Genomic DNA, 27,261 nt, shown 5'->3' on the forward strand with positions numbered 1-27,261 from the left:
TTTTAGGCTACGTTTACATTAGACCGTATCTGTCTCGTTTTCTTCGCGGATGCACTGTCCGTTTACATTAAACCGCCTGGAAACGCCGGGAAACGGGAATCCGCCAGCGTCCACGTGTTCAATCCAGATCGTGTCTGGTCCGGTGCTGTGTAAACATTGAGAATACGCGGATACGCTGTGCTGAGCTCTAGCTGGCGTCTCATTGGACAACGTCACTGTGACATCCACCTTCCTGATTCGCTGGCGTTGGTCATGTGACGCGACTGCTGAAAAACAGCGCGGACTTCCGCCTTGTATCACCTTTCATTAAAGAGTATAAAAGTATGAAAATATTGCAAATACTGATGCAAATACTGCCCATTGTGCAGTTATGATTGTCTTTAGGCTTGCCATCCTTCCACTTGCAAGTGGTAAGTGATATGCGCTGGGATCTCACACACAGCGGCTCAGTCCCAAATCGTGGCTTGTGCACTTCACTCGCGCGCTGTGTGAGCTGCGCAGGGCCGGAGTGCGCACCCTCCAGAGGGCACTCGCTGTTCAGGGCGGAGTGATTTGGAGCGCAGGATGCCTGCGGAGCCGAGCGTATCCGTGTATTGGCGTTGCTATGTGCACACAAATCGTGTATTGGTGTTGCTGTGTGCACGCTAATCGTTTTAAAAACGTTAATCTGATGATCTGCTGATACGGTCTAATGTAAACATGGGCTTACTCTATCCACATTCACTGGATGAGTGAGCAATCGCATGCTCTGATTGGCTATTCTACTACTAGGAGATCAGCTCATATACTGTGAGTACAGAAAAACAAAACGGCAGCGCGTTTTGCTGAACCAACCGAGGATGAAATAAAAAAACTCTACTCGAAAACAAAACCCCAAAAAATACAAAAAAAAGCAACAAATTATGGAATTATGGTATTTGATGGTAAGGGCGTATCTTTGTTTTGTTTTTCAAGAATTATCATCGCATTTTTCACAAATTGCTGCCGGTTTATTTACATTCGAAGCGGAAATGATTTCGTCAGACGTTTTGTATAAAGTTTTAATTTCTTGAATTTGTAAAAAAAAAAAAAAAAAAGCTCTGTTTCTCAAAATCCAGTGACTGTGGATAGAATAAAACAATGATTCCACTCAGTCTCATTGTACATGGCTTATAGCCAACTCGGTGCTATGCACCTTGTCAGCGATCAGCTCATGTACGACTCAATTTCGTGGAATAACTGTTAAATATTCAATAGTATTTACTAATCTGGAAAATCTAGAAGACCGGGATGCAAAAACAGACCTTTCGATATGTTTGAAGACTACACAGGAGGTTTAAAATGAAAAATGAAAACACTACTCATAATGGGGGGGAAAAGCCGCGAGGGTTAGTACTCAATAATAGCGTGGAACAATACATAAATGTGATTTGTGACACAACACTAGTTTGTTTAGTTAGCTGTGGACACGGTGTCACACGGTGCTATACTGCCCCCACTATATTTACGCCTATATATTTATATATTGCACCACACAGACGCGATGTCTTCACTTATAGGGACGAGCGCGTGACACTCGAAGCGTCTGCAGGATACACGTGGTAGCCATTTAGTGTAGACATACATGGACATGTTACGTATAAACATTACAAGCAATTATTATGTCACAAGCTACTTCCGGTAAAATCGTGTCGCTCTGATTGGTTCCTTGGCGGGCAGTATTTTCCTGTAATGCCCGTGGACGAATACGGACTTTTTTTCCAAGGCGTCAGCTTTCAATGTTGGGAAAAACAAACAAACAAAATGACAAAAAAAAGATTAACTGGAAATCAAAACAGGATCAAAAACGTCCGAAACACAAAAGACAAACAAGAATCACCAAGTTATTCAAGAAATGAGTGACGAAGAGCATTCAGAAACCATTAACCGCTAACAGAAATTCAGTTTTGAAACTGCTAGTCATTTATTCTGCAAGCGTGACTCAACTACGGTACAAATATGATGTGACTGAAAGAAAGCAGCGTCACACCTCATTATAATGACCGTCCATTTTCATCTTAGAATTTAAAAATGCCAATAGAATAAAGTCCTTATTAACCTCGCTTGCTCGGTCTTTACGGGAAAATATCGGACCGAGGTCTTTTTGTACGGACCGAGCCATTGGTCTGATGTTTTCCTGTAAAGACCTCGTGCTCAGTTAAAAAGTTTTTTTTTTTTTTTCACGGTGCGGTTTCCATCAAATCCTGCGCTGTGATTGGCTGGCGAGTGGGTCCGTATCCTACGGTACGGACCCCGGTTACGGACCTCTGGCGACTCGCTCGTTCACAACAACAAACAAACATGGTAGCAATTTTTGTCAACATGTATTTTCACATTTCTCAGGAGAATAGCATTAATTTTACAGCATGGATAGCGATAACGACAGTGTTCACAGCGAAAGCGAGTTTTACTACCCTGAGGAAGAAGAAATAAAAGAAAACATTTCAGGAGAAAGCTAAAAACCTCTAACTGTTGCTAACGCCGAGCAAAAACATGGCTGAATCCTGAATGACTCCTATTTGTATAAATAGGGGACGACATAGGCGGCAAAATGTAGTTTTTTTTCCTGCCATGGAAGTGCACTTGTATACCGAGGAGGAAGCCATTTGCATTACAGCCGTGAATGAGGATTCAAAATGGCGGCTCGGCTCGGTTTTCCCTTTCGGGCGCTCTCGTTTTCTGTTAGAATTTGGTAAAGAAAAAAATAAATATATTATTTACCAGCTTAAGGTCGGTCCGTATGGTGAAATACCGTGAGCTCGGCCTTGAATACTGACCTCGGCCCAGAGGGCCTCGCTCAGTACTTTCAAGACCTCGGTCACAGTATTTCACCATACGGACCTCCCAGCTGGTAAATAACATTTATATACATACATATATATACACACACATATACATATATATATATATATATATATATATATATATATATATATATATATAAAAGCCAGCCTTTACACAAGCAACTTAGACATCTCGGACAAAACTTGCAGCGTCTGTTTCTTCTTCCTTCACTGACCATTCAGCTGTAGCAGTCAGGTCAGAGAGTAAGAAGGTGACTGGCTCTCTGGAGTCTTTACACAGTGCTGCTCTCCTTTCACACTTATTAACAGAATGAAAGAAGCTGAGCTTTGGATCTAGCTCTATATTAATTAAGTTCACCTTATTCACTGATCAAAGCGAAGTAATATTTCCATGGAGAAGTGAACCAAAACCATGCCAGCAAAACGCCTCATATAGCATAAAGCCATCGCTTCTCCTTTCAATCTTGTCTAGTTTGCGTGGAACTGTATAGCTGAAGTAGGACCATGCGTCTCTTTCGAGGATAGTTCTACTTCAGTAGTAACTCATTTGACTGATTTTCAGCTCTCTGAACACAATTAAGAAGTGGTAATATACTGGAGTCCCCAAAGATGACATCTTTGAAGACATCAGTGGTACAGCAGAGCTGCTTTGCTAACCGTCTTTTTTTTTTTTTTAAATACAATTATCTTATGGAGATTAATTTGAATCAAAAGCTTACGTCTCATACATTAATGCTTTAATGTAAATGTAATGTAAATAAAAACAGAATGTGATTTGCAAAATCACGGAAACCCTATATTTAATTGAAAATAGTCCAAAGACATGTTGTCGAAATGAGACATTTCGACAACATGTCTTTTGGAAATGTTTTGGATGTTTTGGAAATGTCGAAAATGAGACATTTTATTGTTTTTTTTTTTAAAATATATGCTCATTTTGAATTTGATGTCAGCAACACGTTTCAGAAAAGTTGGGACAGGGGCATGTTTACCACTGTGTTGCATCACCTCTACTTTTAACATCACTCTGTAAATGTTTGGGAACTGAGGAGACCAATTGCTGCAGTTTTGAAATAGAAATGTTGTCCCATTATTGCCTGATGTACAATTTCAGTTGCTCAACAGTTCGGGGTCTTCATCATCATATTTTGCGCTTCATAACGCGCCAAATATTTTAAATTGGAGACAGGTCTGGACTGCAGGCAGGCCAGTTTAGCACCTGGACTCTTTTACAATGAAGCCGTGCAGTTTTAACATGTGCAGAAAGCGGTTTCCGTGATTTGCAAGTTATCACGTTCTGTTTTTATTTACAGTTCACACAGCGTCCTGACTTTTTTGGAATTGGGTTGTGGATCCAGTTTCAGTCTTGATAAAGTCACTAAAATGAAAAAAATAAAATAAAATAAATAAATTTCTGACTATATGCTAAATTACTGCTACATAGCATGTGCTTATCCTACAACTTGCATTTTTCATCCCTTTCCCGCATACCAGCAATGGCGCATATAAAATACCATTTTAATCACAATTGGAATGAAGTAAATGAGCTAATTTTCATTTCACCATCAGTCTGATTATAGCTGCAATTTCTATGCTGGATGCCCTGCTGTATCTAATGCAATTAATCTGTCAGTAATTGTAAGTTTAAATCAACTCTGAATGAGCAAAGGAGGGGGAGAAAGATGCAGCTGCTAATTATGCTAAGTGCTTTAGCATAAATCTTAGGAGTGCTAGAGACATTATAATATCACAATGCACCTGATGGTAGATGTGTGATTACAGTTTATTCATATCTTTAAAAAAAAAAAGGAAGGAAGGAAGGAGAACGATTAAAAGCGGAAAGAAAAACCAATCTGAGAAAACAATGAGGCAGCCAAGGTGGATTTGTTTTCTAGCGAGATGAGACTGTAAAAGGAACAAGGTCGCTATGTTCAATGTTGTTTTCTTTCTTTGAAGTTTTCAATATTTTCTTCACCCTTCCCAGAGGAAAGTGAAAACTGGCCGTGAAATGCCATACGACAGGAATAGCAGGCGGAAATCTTTTTAGTTATGCAGTACTTTCCCCCCCCCCCCCCCCCCTCTCTCTAAATCCCTTTAACAGTTTGGAAGATAACACTAACTATGTTTGAGTTGATACCGCTTTTATCACTTGTTTCTTTCATTTCCCGTGTGTGTATGTGCAAGCTTATCGCACTGCTAAGTGCAAAGGCGGTGTAGCTACATGGATGAGCTGCATCTGGCAATTAAAACCAGGCTGTGAGATTATAGGAGCGTGCTAATTTCTGCAGCTCCTAATGATGCAGTCTCAGATAACACACAGGAGATGGTAATCGCTCAGGCCTCCTGGGGGGCCAGATGAGTGAATCTGCATGTGTGTGTGTGTGTGTGTGTGTGTGTGTGTGTGTGTGTGTGTGTAGGCAAGCACTCAGCCTGTCATTATCACACACCCACAAAAACTCAATCTGGTCGTGACAAAGATGGAACCGAAACAGAAAGGAACAGAGTGGGGGGGGGGGATTGATGAGAGGTATAAATTGGACCCTTCATTTCCCAAACACTGCTCATTAGGCAGACAAAAGAGATGCAACACTGAAGTCAAAGCAGCTTCAGCAGATCAATAGAGTTTCCATCAAAACAGCCATCACAGCAAGTTAAGCAGCCATTCCGAGCTTGTCATTTGACTGCAAAAGAAAAAAAAGAAAAAAAGACGCGGGTTAGAGTAATTAAAACTTATCTGCTGTACAAGAGCGAAATAAACGTTTTGACGGCCCGTCATTAACCTCCCCACTTTGATCCTGCGAGGTGTTTATTTCTTCCCTTCCAAGTCATGGATCAATTCATGAAATTGTCATTCTGCTTGAAATACAACACCGAAGAGGCGTCTGCTCTTTTAGAAGTGCAGAACAGAGAAAATCCCCAGCTCAAATCTTCTCTTCTTCTTGGCAGGATATCTGCTGCTGACACATTTTTTCCCCAGATGATGTGGGATTTTATGTAAATAAAAGTCAGCGTGAAGAAAGAATGCCTGCCCTTATCAGTCAACTCTGACTATTAACCTCAGGGACAGACACAGGCAAGCTGCTTTTATCTAAATTGAAAAATGCATTTGACTTATTTGAATATCAGGACGACAGAAATGCAATATACCTTTGTGGCAGAATCTATTGCCCCTCGTTTCTCTCGGGGAAAGATAAGACGGTATTTAGTGGCATGCAGAAACAACACAGCAGAACAAAGCAGCTCGGGGAAAATTATTTGCCTTTTTTATTAAAGTAATGTCTCTACCCTGTTGAATAGATGCTTTTAATGGAGAACAACGAGGCTCCTGCGGCAAGGTGTTGTTATTACCTGGTCTGGCTTGTTTGACAGCTCTGTCTGGCTGCCAAAAACATGACTGTGAGTAATGAAACACCAGATCGGACAGACTCCGACGAAAAGGAGGACAAAGAGTCGCCGGCCAGCAGCGCTGTTTTCCACACATGCACTCAGAACAAAGTTATTTCAGTCCAGCTAAAATTTTATCACGGGATATAAAGATAAATGTTCAACAAGGACAGCCATAATAGCTGGAATATAAATAAAAAAAGGCTGCTGCGCTATTCGTTACGGACTGCAAGGAGAAATGAAGGGCAAACTGTTTCTGCCAGTAAACAGGACAAAGGTTTCCCGATTGCTTCAAGTCTAAAAGCATTAAGAGGAAGATGAGAATGAGGAGTCCCCGGCGGAGGAAAACAGACAGCAGGGACCATCTTAGAGCTCGCTCGGACAGTGCTGATATGAATAGTAATATGGGAGTGAAGCAGACGCTGATTGGCTGTGGACTCTGGAAGGGGAAGCCTGACCTAGATAGGGATGGAGAAATTCCTCACGCCAGTGGAATGATTTCTCTTTCTCATGGCGGCTACATCTGATATCAAAAGTGTTAAATTCAACGAATGGAGTATCTGATATCATGGTATCCTTTTTTATAGGAACAAAAAGTCCAGAACCTGGTATTTAAAGTCAAATACAACCCAAAAATAAACATCGTTTGCCAATCAAGTGCCCTGACGTGCCTTCCGCACATTTAAATAAAAATTAAAACTTCATAACGATTTATCCGTTTTAAAAGTGAGGATATTGCTAAAAATAGGCTTGCATTTACAGCAAAACCAGATATCTGCTTGTGAGGTAACTGGCTCACTAGTACGCTGTTCACCTTCGTTACACAGAGCCATCAAATAAAGGCTTCTAACGCTTTAAAAAAAAAAAATCCCCAGGCACCACTGCACACGCTCTCTCGCTCTCTGCATGTGTGTGTGCATGTTCACTGCTTCAGATAGGTCAAATACAGAGAATGAATTTCACTGTGCTATAATGTATATGTGACAAATAAAGGCTTCTAATTCTAAAAATCTAAATCAGAAATTTTCTGGAACCATGTAATTTTTACTGGTAATAAAATCCACGAATCAACAGACTTCACTTTTATGAAGTTTACATCTCACTTGGCTAGATAACGCATACACAGTACTGACACAGATACGAGCAAACAATCCCACCGTCATAGCAACACGATTCTTGTCTAAAACGGTCGCTTTTCTCAGTGAATAAAAACAAACAAAAGCACGTCACGCAAAATGATCAACGATCAGGCTTATTTTTACACCCAAACGCTTCACTTTAGGCATCTTTAGGGTCGTTTACAACAATTTAGAAGCGATGTATCCACTAGATCCTCTCGGCTCATTAATCATGTATTTGAACCTCGGAGAGTGTAAGGTGGTGTTTACATTAGACCGTATCCATATCGTTTTCGTTGCAGATGCACTGTCCGTGCACATTAAAACGCCGGAAAACGACTCCACAGGCGGAAGAGTTTGAATCCGCCAGGGCCCACGTATTCAACCCAGTACGTATCTGATCCGGTGCTGTGTAAACATTGAGGAACGAGGATACGCAGTGCTGAGCTCTAGCTGACGTCGTCATTGGACAACGTCACTGTGACATCCACCTTCCTGATTCGCTGGCGTTGGTCATGCCACGTTGGTCATGTGAATGAGCAATACAGGAAGTGTGTTGAGGAAGTCATTAAGTGAATGAGCAATACAGGAAGTGTGTTGGTTACCGTAGCACTAAATAGTCTTGTTGTAATCGCAAAAAACGGCCGTTCTGCGAGGTGAAGAGTGTACCGAACACTGTTAGATCCTTCTAGCATAAACACGAAGGCCATACACGGTGTAAAAAAGGCGTCATTGGAGTACCAGTACCGCCGATAACAGACTGGCATACTTCATTTTTTACAACGACATCCTTCCACTTGCAAGTGGTGAGTGACTTGCGCATGCCCGATATGCACTGGGATCATGTGACGTGCCGTCTAATTAGTCATGTGATTAGCGTATCCGTGTATTGGCGTTGCTGTGTGCACGGGGAACGGTTTTGTTGCGGGCACAGAAATTTTGTGTGTGCGCGCGAACCGTTTTAAAAACGTTAATCTGATGATCTGCTGATTCGAAATAATGTAAACAGGGGGTAAGATGTCAGCACTCAGGGACATTGTTTTTCTTTTAAAATAAAATCCGTACACAGTATACAGGTACAAATATGAACACTCGGACATGTCTTGTATGGACATTATCTGTCAGTATAAAGGAGTTTATTTTGGGGTTTTGTTAATCTTGAAGAAACTAAAACAATCCTGTCGAAAATGCAATTGTCCCAACACTTACATGTCTCCATGCCTTCGTCCTCCTCTTCATCGCCCGGCACGGCCTGTCTGTCATAGGATTTGTCGATAGCCGCGCGGAAGCTCTCATTGCAACCACGTCCACGGATTATTCTGGGACGAGGCCTGTGGAACGGGACGTCCCCGTTGAGCGTCACCTCTGCCACGGCTGTCTGGAGACTCTCCAGAGAGCTGGACTTCTTCAGGCCCAGATTGGGTCCTACATCTCTTGTGGAGTTACCTTAGGATAAGAGAGAGTGCACTTAACCCAAAATAGTAATAAAAGTGCTCCTCCACGTTTAAAACGGGGGCATCAAAATGACATCTTTTAAACCAAATGCTCCCTTGGCTGGAGATAAGAGACGAGAATATGGAAATTCTCCTCATCGCTATGCTTACTTTTCTTCAAGCTCTTGAGGTTCTTTAGCACCTTTTATCTTAATTTGTAAATATGCCCGTCTCATTTTATAAGGCTGTAAAGTATATAAACACTTGAGAGAAGCAGCTGCAGAGAAGCAAAACACAGAGGGAGAAATACAGAAAGTGAGACTACAGGCACTGATGTATGGCACAAGCCTGAAGCCCATTATCTTTGGTGCGTGGCTGAGAGAAAGAGAGAAAGGGATGCGGAGATTTAGAAGCTAAGGAGAATAAAAGAACAGACTAAACAGACAAAATCTAGTCCATTCAATACGTCCATACCGAGGGCCTCCCTCGCTGTTCCTCCTTGCTCAACCTTCTCATGCTCCTAACACACTGCATGATCTATTGGCTGGGTCCACCAAAAGCCCTCCGGAAACACAATGCTCCAACTTAGAACAACTTCTAGCAGAGACAGGGCATTAATCCTGCTCTGCAGAGATGCCTGAGCCGGGAGATACAATGAGCAAGCAGGACTACTTGGTTGGTCGGATCTACGATCAGTGTGTGTGTGTGTAGGTATATGTAAATGGATCAGTTGCCAAACACGCACTCCCTGAGCCACCTGTGTGCTGGGGATAAGATAAATGTTTTCAGCTTACACAATAACTCACACAAATTTGCAAAATGAAGAAGAAACGCACACAAAGGCAAAGGGTATCTATCAACAGCGTACGGTACGGTATGCACCTCAAGGAGGAGCAGGAATTGGGCAGAGCTACTGGTCCGTTTGACTACATCTCATTGATATGTACAGCGTAAGGGATCCTCATTATGCAAGCTAACATAATTAACATGCAAATGATATATAAATATATAAATATACATGGCACGAATGACAGAAGGCTTCGACTCAAAGGACCGCAGCCAGGCCTATTCTTTTTGTTTGTTGACAGAGTTGATAGAAGTGCCATTCCTCCCATGAAGCATGGTAGGTCAAACAGTAGAGCTGTTGATGTAGAAAATCCCACACGGCCTACGGAGCTGCAGCTCCAGCCATCATTCCTTCTGTTTAAAGCCAACACAGCTCACGAGACAACCAGAATTACTTTTTTTCCAGTGGCTGCTGGTTTTTGTTGAGAGTAGCTTCGTGAAGCGAGACCTCGGTATTTCATTATGTCAGTGCGGACGTGCCATACGAACAGCGGCCCATAACCAGCATGTCGTTGGACGCCCATCGTTATTTTCCCTCAAAAGCTGTTTTTTGGCTATTTGGTAGGAGGCGGGGTTTCCTCAGATTGAACTACGAGGAGCTCAGGTTCTCAAAGATCGCCTGGATTTCAGTCGAAAATGGATCGTCAAACATATGGTGACGTTCTGTGTAAACACAACCGTCAATCACTTACTCGCGCTCTCGTGCTTTTAAACCGCATGGTCTTCTTTCTCACCTCCCAAATTGCTGCGCCTTCCTTTCTACCAAGGGTCTCGGCTCATTTTCAGCAGACTAAATGGAGCATGCTCGGTGGCTGATGAGCTCGCAGCGGCTCTCCGGGTTGAAAGACGTGAAACAAAACAGAGATCTGCCGCGCAAAATAAACTCCCAATCACCTGGTGAAAATAGTTTGAAATCTATTAGTCTGCCTGAACACCACTTCAGCAGCATCGTAGGGTAGATGTCTGCTCCAAGTGTAGAATCAGTGCTGGTAATTTGGTCACAGGAAGGAGCATGCTGACTGGAGAAGTGGACTAATCCACAAAGGAACCGTTACCGTCATTCTTTCGTAAGCATCGTTAGCTTTAGATGCAGCGAATCTGCTCTTGATCCTTGAATCAAGCAAACCAGACCCAAAGCACAGCAGCTCTTCCTGCATTCAGCGCTGGAAAAGAATGATTCCACAGAATGTTCTCAGTTAGATGAAGTCAGTGCAAACAAAAATGGGTCAGGGGGTGTGAAGATGACCTCTGACCTCAGGCGAGATGTGGAATGTGGGATTGTCTTCTGCCAATCTGGTTCTGATAAAACATTACTGTGCTCGTGCTGGAAAGATCAGCTCAGTCTTCTATCACAATGAGGATAGAAAGGAGATATAAAATTGACGTGGATTACTGATTCTTTACCCAGAGCATCAACACTGAGCTCCGTTTGGGCGGCATGGTGGTGGAGTCGTTAGCACCGTCGCCTCACAGCAAGAAGGTTCCGGATTCGAACCTCACGGCCGACGGGTCTGTGTGGGTTCCCTCCAGGTGCTCTGGTTTCCTAGGTAAAAATACCCAACCACTGGGGTTGCGCAAGCCAGCGCATACTAACCAAGCCCGGAAAGATTGGGGAGGGTTGCATCAGGAAGGGCATCCGGAGTAAAAAAAAAAAAAAAAAAATCTATGCCAAACATACAAAGGGGTTGAAAATCAATCAATTGCCCTGTATGCTTTCCCTATCACAAATTATGTGAACTATGCGACAAATAAATTAAATCAGAAAATCTACAGCAGTGTCAATGCCAACCATCATTTTGGAATAAATGCGAATAAATATTAGCCTGGCAAGCCAGACTAAATGTGAATATTTAGTCTGGCCTCGATCCGTAGACATTTCCGACGGGTGTAGGAGGAACAACCCGCTGTCTTTCAAACTGTCTCTGTGCGTATAGGCCAACGCTCTGACCAATCAGCGCAACAGTGACTGTGACATAGTCAGAGCGACAGAAAGCAGTGGGGGAGGCCTTGAAATAAATAATTTTTCAAAATGCGTATTAATTAATAAACAGGTTCTAGATATTAAGAAGTTTGGAGATAATGACCACAAGTTTGGAGTCTGTACCACATACTTAACATACACTTATTTTTTTCAAGTGTTTTTCAAAGGTTTGCTTAAACTGTTTTTGAGAGTTTTTATTTAGTGGTGTTTGGTGAAATAATTTCCCTTAAATTTAAAATAACGGGAAAATAAGAAACGATCAAAAAGTAATGTTTCAAAGCTGTTTATTAATTCTTCGTACTGCACAAACTAGCCCCATCCTTTTGGCTACGAGCGGAGCCAGCTGGTAGATCAGACTTTTGCCATAGCCGGTCGGCAAAACGGCGAAAACGTCCTTCTTGAAAAGGAATGAGCGGAGAGCCTCTTCCTGCTCATGTTTCAACGAAAACTCCAAGTCTAATTCTTCTAAAACTGATTCCAAAGCGGAGTCAAACGCGCGCTGTTCACTAGCCGTAGCCATCTTTCCTGTTGCGCTTTCTCCAGCGTCACGCAGCTTTGTCGTCACTCCTGCAAAAGCCCACCCAAAGAATCCAAACAAAAACCTTGTGTTGTGATTGGCGGGCACGATTTGATGCCCGGGGTGTTTTTGTTTATATGGTGCGAGGCTAGACCCACTCGCTAGGCAAAAATATTTTTGGCCGCTAGGCGGGTGGGTCTAGTTTACTAGGCTAAATAAATATGACTCGTAATGCACATGAAGGACTCATGGTCTCCATTTACACCTGGACATTTAACATTAACATCCTGATAAGAATTTTTTAAAACCACATTTGCACTCCTCAAATATGTCTCCAGTTAGCTAGACTGAAATTTGACAGGCAATTTTATCATCCAATATGCAAATGATCTCAAAACCAACCATTTTTGTTGTGTACAACAGCTTAGGCAGTCATGGATCATGTATGAAATGAGGTGACATAACTGGAAGGAGATTTGGTTGTCAGACGCAAGACGAATGGATAACATCTGGCAAAAACATCCTTCTCGAACCTCAAAGTGGTTTCAAAGAGATTAGAATGAATCTGGTTCAAATGGATGTTTGAAAGTGTATGAAAAAATCCTGGATATTTTAACCACATCAAATGACCGTGTGTAAACAGGTCAATAAACAGCCAGTGTGGTCAACATGCTACTGAATAAAAACACCAGCCTTTCAAACGCAACCAATTTCATGGCGCACGGTTGATTACTGAGCCGAACTTATAGGAAAATCCATCGTATTTACACAACTGCACAAGCGACGAGCTTCGTTCATTTTCCAAAGGATCTTTCTTTTATAATGAAGGACACTGGAGAGCTGCATCAAGATGAAAAAGCATGCAAGAAATTCCGGCTTGCATCCAAGCAGTATTGCCCTGCCAGCAGACTTGATCAAGATACTCCGAATACCACATAAATGAGACACTTTTCAAGCTTACATGCAGGCCTTTTCGTCCAGATCACGGGAGCAGCATGCGTGCCAAACACGATAGGATAAGGCAAATGAAGCCTCGGCGGCTGCTACAGTTTGAAGAAATGCAAATGGCATCTGCTTTACTCAAAATCTCGGAATGATCATCCCGCTGAGCCCATTTGACATTCCGCATTAAGAGCTCCAGCGCTGTCACATCAGAGTGAAGAGCATAAATAAAAGAAAAGCTGGTAATTGTTCTCGCTCACTAGTTTTTTTTTTTCCCTTCTTGGAAATTTCAGGCGTTTGACAAGCATCTTTCAAAAGGCAGGACTAGATCACGATTCCGATCACATATCTAATACAGAGCTTGCCGTCACTCTTGGGGAATAGGAGAAGATAAAAACAAGGTACAAAGGTTTCACCAACCCAAACATGGCTTCCTTCTCGATCCCTCTGCTCAGGTTGGAAACAGAGAGCACGTAAGACACCTAGACAAAGCAGCATCCCTGCAATATTACAGTTGTAATAAAAATATAGTGCAGACTTTGATAAGAAAAACTCCCCACGTCTTTTTGATTAGGACAATTCGGTGATGCGGCACGATCATCATTAAATGTTAAAAGCGGGTATCACAAGCGTCATGAATAATCTGTCAGCGGTTAATGTAAGGGTCACGGCAGCTACCTCATTAGCATGACTCCGACGTTTCTTCTAAAGGCCATTACTCAAGGCAATATGTAATACTATTGTGGTGTGCATGTATACATGGACGCATGTAATTTATTCAGCCAGTTGAGATTCGAAGAGTATCTGGAAAAGGTTGATTAAGCTAAGAATAGCTCCATGTTGGTCAGGGGAAATCATGTTCCCTTACCCCAGTAAGGGTGAAGGGGCCCTGGGGTTGCCCGAGCTGCTGTGCCAGCCTGTTCAGAATCATTAACGCACCAGAAAACAGCTTTTCCCCCCCGCTTCTTTACACCTGTCCTAATTAACTTCTGATGGCCGAGCTCAATCACTTACAACACTCCTATGTACCATTACCGCAATGCCATTAGTGACAGGGCAGGATCTGCTGAATCGTCGCAGGGCAATTGCATCTAATAACATCACGCTCGCAGCATCCCTCCGATTCCTGTTCTCACAAACCTGAACCTGAGCTGTAATCTGTACCTCAGCTGAACTGAACCATGTGGATTCACTTACCTTACCAAACCACAAGGACACACAGTTCATTAGCTCAGAACACCGCGTAGGTTATGGTGGCTTATTCATTGCCGTGATTGTGGGCCAGTTAATTTTACAACTGAACATAAACTAGCATGGGGTTGTGGAGATGCTGAGGGAGTCTGAATACTTCCAGGTGTTCTGCTGCTATATGACTAGAAGCCAGGACACCAGAAGTGCAGCGTGCACGTTCCAGAGAGAAGAACCTTTTGTGGTTTTGATGAGTGTTAAGGACATTTAATACTGCTCAAGGTATTTTAACCAAGAGAATAAGTTCCAGGTGTGGAAACTGAGCTCAATTCCTTCGGCTTGAAAACTGTTAGTACGTATATAAAGCTGTTCTTCATGAAAACACCATCCATTTGAGCACCATGGCCTACACGAGAGTCAGTCAATTTGGTTCTCAGCCACAATTCTTGGCAGTGCTCTATGTTTGTTGCAGAATACTTTTCTGCATGGCTGAACTCTACCCAGGGCTTCGCCTGGACTCCTGCTGGCCAGGACATGCGTTTTCCCTGCGCTGTGACTACAGTGCATAACTTCAGCCATTTGACAGTGATGGATTAATTGCAGTCTAACAGGCTTGCCTGCATTTGAGGGTCTTTATTTCAAAATGGAATCCAAGCAAAGCCCCCTAGCATGTGGCATATTATATATACTCTCGCTCATATTTTATATATATATATAAACCTTTTGTTTTTTTCCACAAAGTAAATCTTTATTGAACCGGTTTTGAACAATAATGCAAATTATGACAAACTTTCACCAATAGCAATGCTTGATGTACATTTTAGACCCAATTTATCCATAAAACATGAACTAAAAAATGACTCCCCCCACATTATTGGCCGTCTTCGACTCCTGATTCATTTCTTCAACTTGAATAAACATGACGTGATTCAGTCCAACAATCTGTTTTTTGGGGCTTACTCTCATCTCATCTCATTATCTCTAGCCGCTTTATCCTTCTACAGGGTCGCAGGCGAGCTGGAGCCTATCCCAGCTGACTACGGGCGAAAGGCGGGGTACACCCTGGACAAGTCGCCAGGTCATCACAGGGCTGACACATAGACACAGACAACCATTCACACTCACATTCACACCTACGGTCAATTTAGAGTCACCAGTTAACCTAACCTGCATGTCTTTGGACTGTGGGGGAAACCGGAGCACCCGGAGGAAACCCACGCGGACACGGGGAGAACATGCAAACTCCACACAGAAAGGCCTTCGCCAGCCAAGGGGCTCGAACCCGGACCTTCTTGCTGTGAGGCGACAGCGCTAACCGCTACACCACCGTGCCGCCCCCGGCTTATTCTATTAACTGTTATAAAATCAATTGCACAGAAAGTCTATTTTCTGGATTATGTGAAATTTCAGTCATTTAAAAAAAAAAAAATTATTTATCCGTCCCAATGTTCTCGTCGACTCTGTTATAAAGCCGCATAAAATCCACAAAGATTTTTAATAATACGTATGACACCTGCACCGAGAGACGTCACTTCCTCTGGCGGGAAACTTCAGAAAGGTGGTGAGATGTGTTATGTTTCTTCTCTCAATAATTCGAACAAAATCTTGAGGATACGCCAACAGTAGATTAATTATTTGTCAAATCTGTTATTGTGATATTGCAGTGAATCTCTCATTCGTTTTTTTTTTTTTTTTAAAGACAATAACATGATTAAAATCCATAAAATTCTGTTTTGGTACATGCCACGTGGTCGCTAGTTTGAGGTTAGCATGTGGAGTTAAGACACAAAATGGTGGGAAATGTCAACTCTGTTATCGTCAGGTTTGTTAATGGATGGCCCAGTTTAACGACAACAGAGCTGATGATGACACATGCTGTGTTCACACTTATACCGGTACGAAAGTGGTATAACTGTATCGATACAAAGTATACCAGTACAGTTTAGTGACACTAGTGAGAAATGTTTGCGGTTTTCTTTGACGGTAGTTGAAATGCGCGTGCGCGAAATGTTTCCGTGGTTACCGAGTAACTTCCTTCCGAGAATATATGGCATCCGTTATTCCGTGATCTCGACAAAACAAATGATTATTTCATGATCTCAGCTGGATCACTGTATCTCCGTCGGTAGAGACGAAGCCGGGCCAGTCTTCTGCGGAGGTGCCGCGGACTCATTTTGAAATGATCCCTTATTAAAAGACTTAATGCAGTCTCTCCCTGTGTCAACCCCTGATCAAAATACTGCCTTATTAGGTGATCGGTTATTCCAGACATTCTAATGACCAAAGTTGTGTCTATACAGAATGAGAAATAGCCCCAAAGTCAGCACATCACAAGTCTCTTGGCGCACCTGAATGAACCATTTCTCAGCTGTTTACTCGAGATCATGAAATAATTGTTTTGTTTTCTCGAGATCTCGAAATAACGGTTTTGTTTTCTCGAGATCTCGAATTAGTTGTGTTGTTTTCTCGAGATCTCGAATTAGTTGTGTTGTTTTCTTGAGATCCTGAATTAATTATGTCGTTATCTCGGGATAACAAGGTGAATAATAAAAAAAAAAAAAGGATTATATGAAGGGCCTCTCTCGGCTTCCGTACGGATGAAACAACGTGTGTGTGCTTTTTGTTGTCAGTGTACAGTCTGTATTTCTGGTGGTCATTTATTCAGTCGAATCGTATAAAACGCGCAAGGCAGTTGAGAAAGAAACAAAGAAAACGAATCTCCGTTCTTCACTATTTTATTCAGCGAAGACATCGATTGAGGTGTGTGACTTTGCGCTTGCGCATTATATTTGTATCGATACAGAACCGCTTCATCTGTCCACACTACAGCGAAGCGCTACAGTACCGATACTGTACCGGTACGAAACCCATACATTTGTGGGCTTCGTACCGATAGTTATACCGCTACAGTACCGGTATAGTTGCTAGTGTGGACAGGGTATAACAGAGTCAACACTTGAAATGTGCCTGCAATTCTAGAATAGGACACACACACCTCCTTCCTCTTTCCATTTGAAACACCTCTCAGGCTAATTAATGTTTTCTTCTATCTTGCGCTCTGAAGACGAGTGAGCAGTGTGCCTTGCCTTCCGCTAAACTGCAGCCAGAAATGCTATTTAACACCACAGCACTCATTCCAATCTAAGAGAAAATATCTATAATTTGATACCATTTACTTCAAGTGACTTCCTAAACACAGAAACAAAACAAAAACAAAAAAACCCACAAACAAATGCAGCTTTCAGACGATGATAATAATACAACCCCAAATCAGAAAAAGTTGGCCCGGTATGTTGAAATTGAAATAAAAAACTGAAAGCAATGATTTGTAAATAATCTTTGACCTGTATTGCATACAAAACAACGCAGCAGCACATTATTTGATGTTTTACCGTACGAATTTTGTTGCTTTATCAAAAATAAACACTTCGTTCAATTTTGATACTTGCAACACATTTAAAAAAAAAAAAAGTTGGGACGGTAAAGCATTCATCGCTTTGTAATGTCGCCATTTCTTCTCAACACTTAAAGGATGTTTAGAGACTGAATACGCCAAGTGATGAAGCGTTTCAGGTGTTATTTTGTCCCATTCTTCCTACAAACAGGTCTTTAGGTGTGCAACAGTACAGGGTCGTCGTCGTCGTCAGATTTTTTTTTCGTTTCAAAATTCACCACACATTCTTGAATGGGGACTGACATTTACACCACGCGCTGCATCCACAAAGCCACCAGCGTCGTGGCTGACCCCACACGATCTCTTCACCCTCCTGCCGTCTGGAAAAAAGGTACCGAAGCATTTGGGCCTTCACGGCCAGACTCTGCAACAGTTTCTTCCCACATGCTATCAGACTCCTCGACTCTGAGGGACTGGACTGATCGTCACGGACTGTTGAACACACCGCTCACACTGCGATCTTTTGCACAATAATGCACGACTGCCTTACAACGTTTACAATGTCTCTCGCACATGCAAGGTTTACATTTATTTATTCCCTTTCGTATACTACTTCAATACGCACACTCAACTCTGCACCTTATGTTGCTTGTGTCTGCACTTTATATTGTTTGTCTATTGTGTCATTTACTGTCTGCAGTGTTGCACTCTATGTTGTTATACGTAGACCTGTAGTCCTGTGATGTTTAATGTAGCACCATGTTCCTGGAGAAACGTCGTTTCGTTTTAACTGTGTACTGTACCAACCGCATATGGTTGAAATGACAAATAAAAAGACCAGACGCCCTCTTCTTCCACAGCCATGCCTTTGTAATGTGTGCAGAATGTGGTTTTGCATTGTCTTGTTGAAATCCCCCTGGGAAAGCCGTCGGCTTGAAGGCAGCATATGCTGCTCAAAAATATCAGTTTACTTTTCTGCATTAATGCTCCAACACAGAAGAGTAAGTTAGCTTTGCCAAGGGCGCTGACACAAACCCATACCATGACACACCCTGGCTTTTGGACTTGTTGCTGGTAACAATCTGGATGGTCCTTTCCGTCTTTGGTCTGGAGCATAAGATTAGATTAGATAGAACTTTATTGATCCCTTTGGGCGGGTTCCCTCAGGGAAATTAAAATTCCAGTAGCATCATTACAGGATAAACAGAGAATAGAAATAGAGAAAACTTCTAGATAAATTAAATTAAATTAGGTATTTGCATATACAAATATAAAAAAAAGAACAAGATATAGGGAAGAGGAAGGGGGAGAAAAAAAAAAGTCCAACAGGAGAGGTATTGCACATTGTCCAGTATTGTTTTTTGTCAGGCTAGGCTACTGCTCCTTCCCGTCCTCTGTCCTCCTGTTCCCCCCAGAGAGGAGTTGTACAGTCTGATGGCGTGAGGGACAAAGGAGTTTTTAAGTCTGTTCGTCCTGCACTTGGGAAGGAGCATTCTGTCACTGAACAGGCTCCTCTGGTTGCTGATGACGGTGTGCAGAGGGTGACTGGCATCGTCCATGATGTTCAGTATTTTGTCCATAGTCCTCTTCTCTACCACCGTCACCACAGAGTCCAGCTTCATGCTGACCACAGAACCGGCCCGCCTGATCAGTTTGTCCAGCCTGGATGTGTCCTTCTTGGATGTGCTGCCCCCCAGCACACCACGGTGTAAAACGGGACACTGGCGACCACAGACTGATAGAACATCCACAGGAGTTTCCTGCAGATGTTAAAGGACCGCAGCCTCCTCAGGAAGTACGGTATAGTCTGCTCTATCCCTTCCTGTACAGGTGGTTGGTGTTGCAAGTCCAGCCACAGCCCGAGGTACTTGCAGGAATCCACAGCCTCCACCTCGACTCCCTTGATCAGAACTGGTTGTGACCTTGGTCTGGACCTCCCAAAGTCAATGACCAGCTCCTTGGTCTTCATTTGGCCACAATATACATTTCCACTGTGTGATGGTCCATCCCAGATACCTCTGAGCCCAGAGAAGTCAACAGCACTTCTGGACACAGTTAACATAAAGCTTCCTTTTTGCAGAGGAAAGTTTTAACTGGCATTTGTGGATGTAACTCTGTACTGTAGTGCTTTTCAAGGTTTGCCAAAGTAATCCCAAGCCCATGTGGTTAAAACAGCTACAGATGAATGACGGTCCTTGATGATGTCTGAGGGATCGGAGATCACGGGTGTTCGGCTTAGGCTTGAGCCCTTGCCTTTTACGCACTGGAATTCTTCGAGATGAATAGAATCGTTTAATGATATTATGCACCGTAGAGGGTGAAATATCCAAATCCCTTCCTATCTTTCTTTGAGGAACATTGTTTTTAAACATTTCAGTAATTTTCTCATGCATTTGTTGACAAACTGGAGATCCTCAGACCATCTTTCCTCCCCAAAGACTCGGCCTTTCCTGGATACTAATTTTGTACCAAGTCACGAGTACAACCGCCTGTCTCAAATTGCATCATTAATTAATTGTTTTACCTCATTACTAGCCCTAAATTGCCCCCGTCTCAACTTTTTTTGGAATGTGTTGCAGGGCCTGAAACACAGGAATGGATGTCTCATCTCATTATCTCTTGCCGCTTTATCCTGTTCTACAGGGTCGCAGGCAAGCTGGAGCCTATCCCAGCTGACTACGGGCGAAAGGCGGGGTACACCCTGGACAAGTCGCCAGGTCATCACAGGGCTGACACATAGACACAGACAACCATTCACACTCACATTCACACCTACGCTCAATTTAGAGTCACCAGTTAACCTAACCTGCATGTCTTTGGACTGTGGGGGAAACCGGAGCACCCGGAGGAAACCCACGCGGACACGGGGAGAACATGCAAACTCCGCACAGAAAGGCCCTCACCGGCCACGGGGATCGAACCCGGACCTTCTTGCTGTGAGGCGACAGCGCTAACCACTACACCACCGTGCCGCCAGGAATGGATGTATATTAACAAATGAAATGAAGTTGACCAGACAAAACATGAAAAATCTCGGGTTCATTCTGTCTGCAATGAAATACAAGTCAAAGTCAATTCAGAAATCACTGCTTCCTTTTTTTTTTTTAAATTTGCATTTACCATACCATTCCAATGTTTTTTCTGATTTGGGGTTGTAATTAAAATTAACCTGGTAAAGACTTTTGGAAGTGAATCCATTAATATCATTGCTTTGTTCTATGCTGAAAAACTACAGCAAAAAAAAAAAAAAACGTGGCAAACTACAGCAAAAAAAAAAAATCAACACCCCAGCTAATCCGCTAAGCACTAGCATGCCCAAGCACATAGAGACAAGCCAATCCTACTGTGGTGCAGGAGTGATGGGCATCAACGATTGGTTGTCTTACCTTCTGTCCTGTTTGGGCGGGGTGTGAGGTTAATCTCGTCAGCTACTGTTAAAGAGGCATAAACAATTGTGTTGGGTTAGTGCAAGACGTTCCACCATTCCCAGTTCCCATGCTGTATTACAAACTGACTTTCTATTAGTGTCATTTCCAAAGGTCAGGAGAAGCATGCAAATCATTGAAGAGTGTGAAAAAGAGGGGGGAGGGGGAAGAGAGACGAATCAAAAAGGGACAAAACACACACATGGAGATATGGGATATCATGCTTCTGTCTCAGGCATTCATATTCACTGGGGGACAAGTTATAAAGCATTAGGTGATTACTCATAGCCCCATGCGTGACGTGGAACCGATCCTCCTTTTTTTTTTTTCCCCCTTCCATCTCCGTCTTCTCACACATCTGAGAGAATTCAAAGCGTCAGGCATGCACACAATTCTGCATAATCTTTGAAAGCTCTCAGACTCGTTTAAAAAAGTACATACTGCTCATCTGAAGCGTGCAAGAACAGACGGAGAGGAGAATGTGTATGATTGAGGAGGAAAAGTAAAGGCCATTTGTGGAAAATTGATTTGAGTGAACTTGGAACAGGTGATTTTCTGGGAGTGGAAAGAGCCTTTAAATGATCCACGTGTGCAAAGTTCAAAATAAAAATGGTGCTCATCAGTGATGTAGGGTGGGTAGTTCCCGCTCAAGACTGTAGTTCTGGGGACGAGATTAACGCTCAGGAGCCTCTGACTGAGGCCCAGTCCTCATGTGCATGGATATTTTTTGGAACACATATATATATATTTTTATTCCTTTGCATTTCTGGCCTCCTGTCCACACAGAAACATAACTGAAGGTCGCTGAAAACGAGAACACCTTTAGTGGTGAAGAAATTTTATACATCATTTTCCCAGTGTTTTCTTGTGGACAGGGAAAAAAATATTTATGTTTCTGGATCAGACCCAGGTGAATATATTCACTTTATATTCAATTGTAACCTTAAAGTGCCATTCCACCATTGGATGTATTCTTTGGCATAAAATACAATATATTTTATGACAACATGACTAGACAGAGAAATCTTTTAGCTTCAAAATGATATATCAAACATAATTTTTTGACAACGACAAGTATATTAATTTTGCGACCAAAGTCACCTACCCTTTTAATTTCCGCGCGGTAGTGAAACGTGATGTCATCGGCAGGTTCCCCTTCTTGTGTACCACGTGTCGGTCTATTTTTAGACCAGGAAACCCCCAAAGTGAGAGAGTCATTTCTCCTCGTATATGGGGGCCAAAAAAATTGCGAAAAATTGAGTTAATCTTTCAGTTAGCTAGATTTATTGGTATTATTTTTATCGCGTTCTATCCGTCATTGCTGATATGTGCCACGTCACACGGTACACAAGAAGGGGAACCTGCCGATGACATCACGTGCGGAAATTAAAAGGGCAGGTGACTTTGGTCGCAAAATTAATATACTTGTCGTTGTCAAAAAATTATGTTTGATATATCATTTTGAAGCTAAAAGATTTCTCTATCTAGTGACACCATTTATATATGTTGTCAAAATATATTGTACTTTATGCCAAAGAATACATCCAATGGTGGAATGGCACTTTAAGCAGTAGTTCCACCTCATCTTCAATCCGCATGTAGAAATCATTTTTGCCTTCTTCACAGCTTTTAATGGTATTCTTGAAGCACTTGTATAACGACGTATTAGGACCGTTGTAGGTTTACAAACAAATAAATAATTTTAAAAATCGGAGCTGAGGACGGGAGTAATAGACCGAGAAAAAAAAACAAACCTCAGAATTTCCAAGATTCAAGTTGTAAATTTACGACCAAAACCTCCTATGTCCTCCAAGACAACAATCAAATGCTTCCCAGATGCAGTGCATCTCTTCGTATAAATCTCTTTGCACTTTATTCTTTTAAATTGCACGATCCAGGAGGAAAGACTGCGTTTCCTAGAACTCTTGACTCAGCCGTGGCGTCTGTTGTGTGATGTTGAGCCAACCTTGCAAAGTGAAGCGAACTGGTTCCTTGGCAAAAAACACCTCACATAATTTTCCGAGTTTTTTTTTTTTTTTTAATTCCTCCTAAATTGGAGACTTTTTAATCTCAGAATTTGAGTTTTTTTCTCTCAAATGTATGATCTTATAATCCCGGAGATGATACGAGATCTTTCTTGTAAAATGTACAGTTTTAATCTCAGAAATTCTCAGTTTTTGTCTCAGAATATGACCCCTAATATGGCATCGTACGTTTGATTTTACAGTTTTTACTGTAAATACGGAGGTGATTATAGAAAATCGTGCGCGCTGATTGGCTGAGAAATTCGGACTATTTCTCGATAGTCACTTCGAGCGACTCGGCAAAATGGCGGCCGATCGCTTCGTCGCCGTAAGTGAGGAAGAATTACAAATGATGAAAGAAAATCCTGTTCCTAAAAGCACTAAAGATGCCACGAAGTTTGGTCTAAAACTATTCAAAGGTAAGCTGGAGTTGTGATTTTTTTTTTATCCATTTCAAAACAAAGGATTTTATGCGATTCGGCGTAGCTAAGTGACAAGCCTGCGCTGTGCCTGTCGCTTTTAAAGTTTGAAAGAAAATGTTGATAATACGATTTATTCTTTTTGAAATGATCACCTGTGTATTTACACTAAAACAATTATCTGCCTCAGGCTCAGTGAATATCGGTGAATAATAACCCTGACTTCATCTCAGTTATTATTTAAATAATATTGGCTGGCGTTGAGTGGTATATCAGATGTATTCCATTCAGCTAGCATGATATTGAACGAGTCGAAGATGAGTTGAAGATCATGCTAGCTGAATGAAATATATCAGATATGCCATGAAAAAAAAGCCAGCCAATAATAATAATAATAATATTATTATTATACACATTTCTTTCCGGTGTTCATCGCGTCTTTTTCTTTCAAAATTCTCTCAAAATCTTCCATATTTAACGAAGCAAACCTGGCGGCCATGTTTGTTTACAAATCGTCACAGTCGCTCGCTAGCGTGGAAGTTTTACGTCTCTGACGTGTGACGTCATGTTGCCTTGACCATGCAATATCGTAAACCATATTCAACACTCATTCTCCATTGGGTAGAGTGATGTAAAACACGTAGGATAAGTGATACGCTAACAATATCGCATGCTATCAAACCAAATGAATGGAACCCACGAGAAGGGAATAGAACACGTGTTTTATTCCATCAAAAAAGTTTCCTGTATGTATAATCATCACCGATATTCACCTTTGGCGAATAATTGTTACAACCCCGATTCCAAAAAAGTTGGGACAAAGTACAAATTGTAAATAAAAACGGAATGCAGTAATTTACAAATCTCAAAAACTGATATTGTATTCACAATAGAACATAGACAACATATCAAATGTCGAAAGTGAGACATTTTGAAATTTCATGCCAAATATTGGCTCATTTGAAATTTCATGACAGCAACACATCTCAAAAAAGTTGGGACGGGGCAATAAGAGGCTGGAAAAGTTAAAGGTACAAAAAAGGAACAGCTGGAGGACCAAATTGCAACTCATTAGGTCAATTGGCAATAGGTCATTAACGACTGGGTATAAAAAGAGCATCTTGGAGTGGCAGCAGCTCTCAGAAGTAAAGATGGGAAGAGGATCACCAATCCCCCTAATTCTGCGCCGACAAATAGTGGAGCAATATCAGAAAGGAGTTCGACAGTGTAAAATTGCAAAGAGTTTGAACATATCATCATCTACAGTGCATGATATCATTAAAAGATTCAGAGAATCTGGAAGAATCTCTGTGCGTAAGGGTCAAGGCCGGAAAACCATACTGGGTGCCCGTGATCTTCGGGCCCTTAGACGGCACTGCATCACATACAGGCATGCTTCTGTATTGGAAATCACAAAATGGGCTCAGGAATATTTCCAGAGAACATTATCTGTGAACACAATTCACCGTGCCATCCGCCGTTGCCAGCTAAAACTCTATAGTTCAAAGAAGAAACCGTATCTAAACACGATCCAGAAGTGCAGACATCATCTCTGGGCCAAGGCTCATTTAAAATGGACTGTGGCAAAGTGGAAAACTGTTCTGTAGTCAGACAAATCAAAATTTGAAGTTCTTTATGGAAATCAGGGACGCCGTGTCATTCGGACTAAAGAGGAGAAGGACGACCCAAGTTGTTATCAGCGCTCGGTTCAGAAGCCTGCATCTCTGATGGTATGGGGTTGCATTAGTGCGTGTGGCATGGGCAGCTTACACATCTGGAAAGACACCATCAATGCTGAAAGGTATATCCAGGTTCTAGAGCAACATATGCTCCCATCCAGACGACGTCTCTTTCAGGGAAGACCTTGCATTTTCCAACATGACAATGCCAAACCACATACTGCATCAATTACAGCATCATGGCTGCGTAGAAGAAGGGTCCGGGTACTGAACTGGCCAGCCTGCAGTCCAGATCTTTCACCCATAGAAAACATTTGGCGCATCATAAAACGGAAGATACGACTAAAAAGACCTAAGACAGTTGAGCAACTAGAATCCTACATTAGACAAGAATGGGTTAACATTCCTATCCCTAAACTTGAGCAACTTGTCTCCTCAGTCCCCAGACTGTTGTAAAGAGAAAAGGGGATGTCTCACAGTGGGAAACATGGCCTTGTCCCAACTTTTTTGAGATGTGTTGTTGTCATGAAATTTAAAATCACCTAATTTTTCTCTTTAAATGATACATTTTCTCAGTTTAAACATTTGATATGTCATCTATGTTCTATTCTGAATAAAATATGGAATTTTGAAACTTCCACATCATTGCATTCCGTTTTTATTTACAATTTGTACTTTGTCCCAACTTTTTTGGAATCGGGGTTGTATATAACATACTATCGCCACCCACTTCCCTGCTGTCTTAATCAGAGTGTTTACAAATTATTTGCTTCTTTTCCCCCCTTTTTTCAAACGGGTAAAAACTATACATTAAAAATACCCATACACACATGAATGGGACTGAAGGCTGTTGAAGATGTCAATGCTCCAGAAGCAGACCATAAATAAACATACTTTCCTTGAGTATAATTAAGGCAATACCCAGGAGGAGCAACTGCTTGAGCCAATATCGCCGAATACTAAAACCCTTAATCCCTGTAGCAAAGCTAATTACTGATTCACATATTCAGATTTAAAAACTTGTACTGCTGACAATCTCCTGCATAGAAATACTTAACACTCCTTGGGGCTGTGTGTGTGTGTGTGTGTGTGTGTGTGTGTGTGTGTGTGTGTGTGTGTGTGTGTGTGTGTGTGTGTGTGTAAACGAACTGAGCTGAAAGGTGACGACTTTTACTAAAAGCCTCTCTAACTTCACTTTCTTTTGATGAGGAGTGGCGTCATTGTTTCATCAGTGGGACATCACTCCACATATCAATTTTTCATTCGGCCCAGTGGGAGCTGACAGCACAATTATGAAGCATTTTGATAAAGCGTGATGGAGAGACTGCAGTGAGGCCCTGAACTCTTTACACACTGGAGGATTCTCCTCGCCTTACTAATGGCTATGATTGAGCACGGGCTTGCTTTTAATTGATATCCTAATGTAGTCTGGCGTTGATAAGAGACTAAAATGAGTTTTATCTGTTGTTTTCTTACTTTCCGGCCCCACCCTGATCCAGTCTGAGTGCTGGATCGGTTTTCTCTCATGTCAGTTGTGTGAAGTTGGAGAGGGAGAGAGAGTTCTGATGTAGAAGTATCTGGATCTTTTGAGAGATCAAGGCCAGTTAAAGGAGGCTGAGGGATTTCATGATGACCGAGTCAAATGGGACGGAAGCAGGAGAAGCCGTTTTATCTCCTCCAATTATCCGCTCACTGGAGCAGCAGCTTTCATTGGTCTTCTGGGACGTGCAGTCAGAGAGTCAGAGTGCTTGTTCATGTTCCTCAGAAGAGGACAGTCACTGACCAGACCATCTGTCCCTGATGCTTTACCGGAGCAACGACACCAAGTTTTCTTTGGGTAAAACTTTATATAACTGTAGCAATAAAAAAAGTCTTAAAGCCTCCGTCAACATGGATGTGTTAGAAATGTTCACAGAAACTCACGATTAATCATTTACCAAGGTGATACTGCATAAATGTGTTATAAAATAACATTCAGCCTGGTTAGAATAGTCTAAGCATATGCACAAGTGTAAATTAATATGCTATAAAATATGCATATAAACTCTGGAAAAAAAAATCTGCTTCCTGGTTGCTCTGGCACAATTTA

General features: G+C 42.0%; 1 protein-coding gene across 5 annotated transcripts in view; it reads right to left on the reverse strand.

The window, feature by feature from the left end:
* Positions 1 to 27,261, reverse strand: part of pard3aa (par-3 family cell polarity regulator alpha, a) — a 1,023,559-nt gene that overhangs the window by 268,861 nt on the left and 727,437 nt on the right. For 4 of the 5 annotated variants that reach the window (XM_060922480.1, XM_060922478.1, XM_060922482.1 and 1 more), the window contains 2 exons: positions 21,012 to 21,056; positions 8,534 to 8,770 (listed from right to left, as the gene is read on the reverse strand). In XM_060922480.1, the coding sequence (XP_060778463.1) occupies positions 8,534 to 8,770; positions 21,012 to 21,056 (282 nt within the window). The remainder of the gene's footprint in view (positions 1 to 8,533; positions 8,771 to 21,011; positions 21,057 to 27,261) is intronic. The other variant, XM_060922479.1, reaches the window with a different exon arrangement.

This window comes from Neoarius graeffei, chromosome 5 (assembly GCF_027579695.1).
Source record: "Neoarius graeffei isolate fNeoGra1 chromosome 5, fNeoGra1.pri, whole genome shotgun sequence".
Lineage (NCBI taxonomy): Eukaryota > Metazoa > Chordata > Actinopteri > Siluriformes > Ariidae > Neoarius > Neoarius graeffei.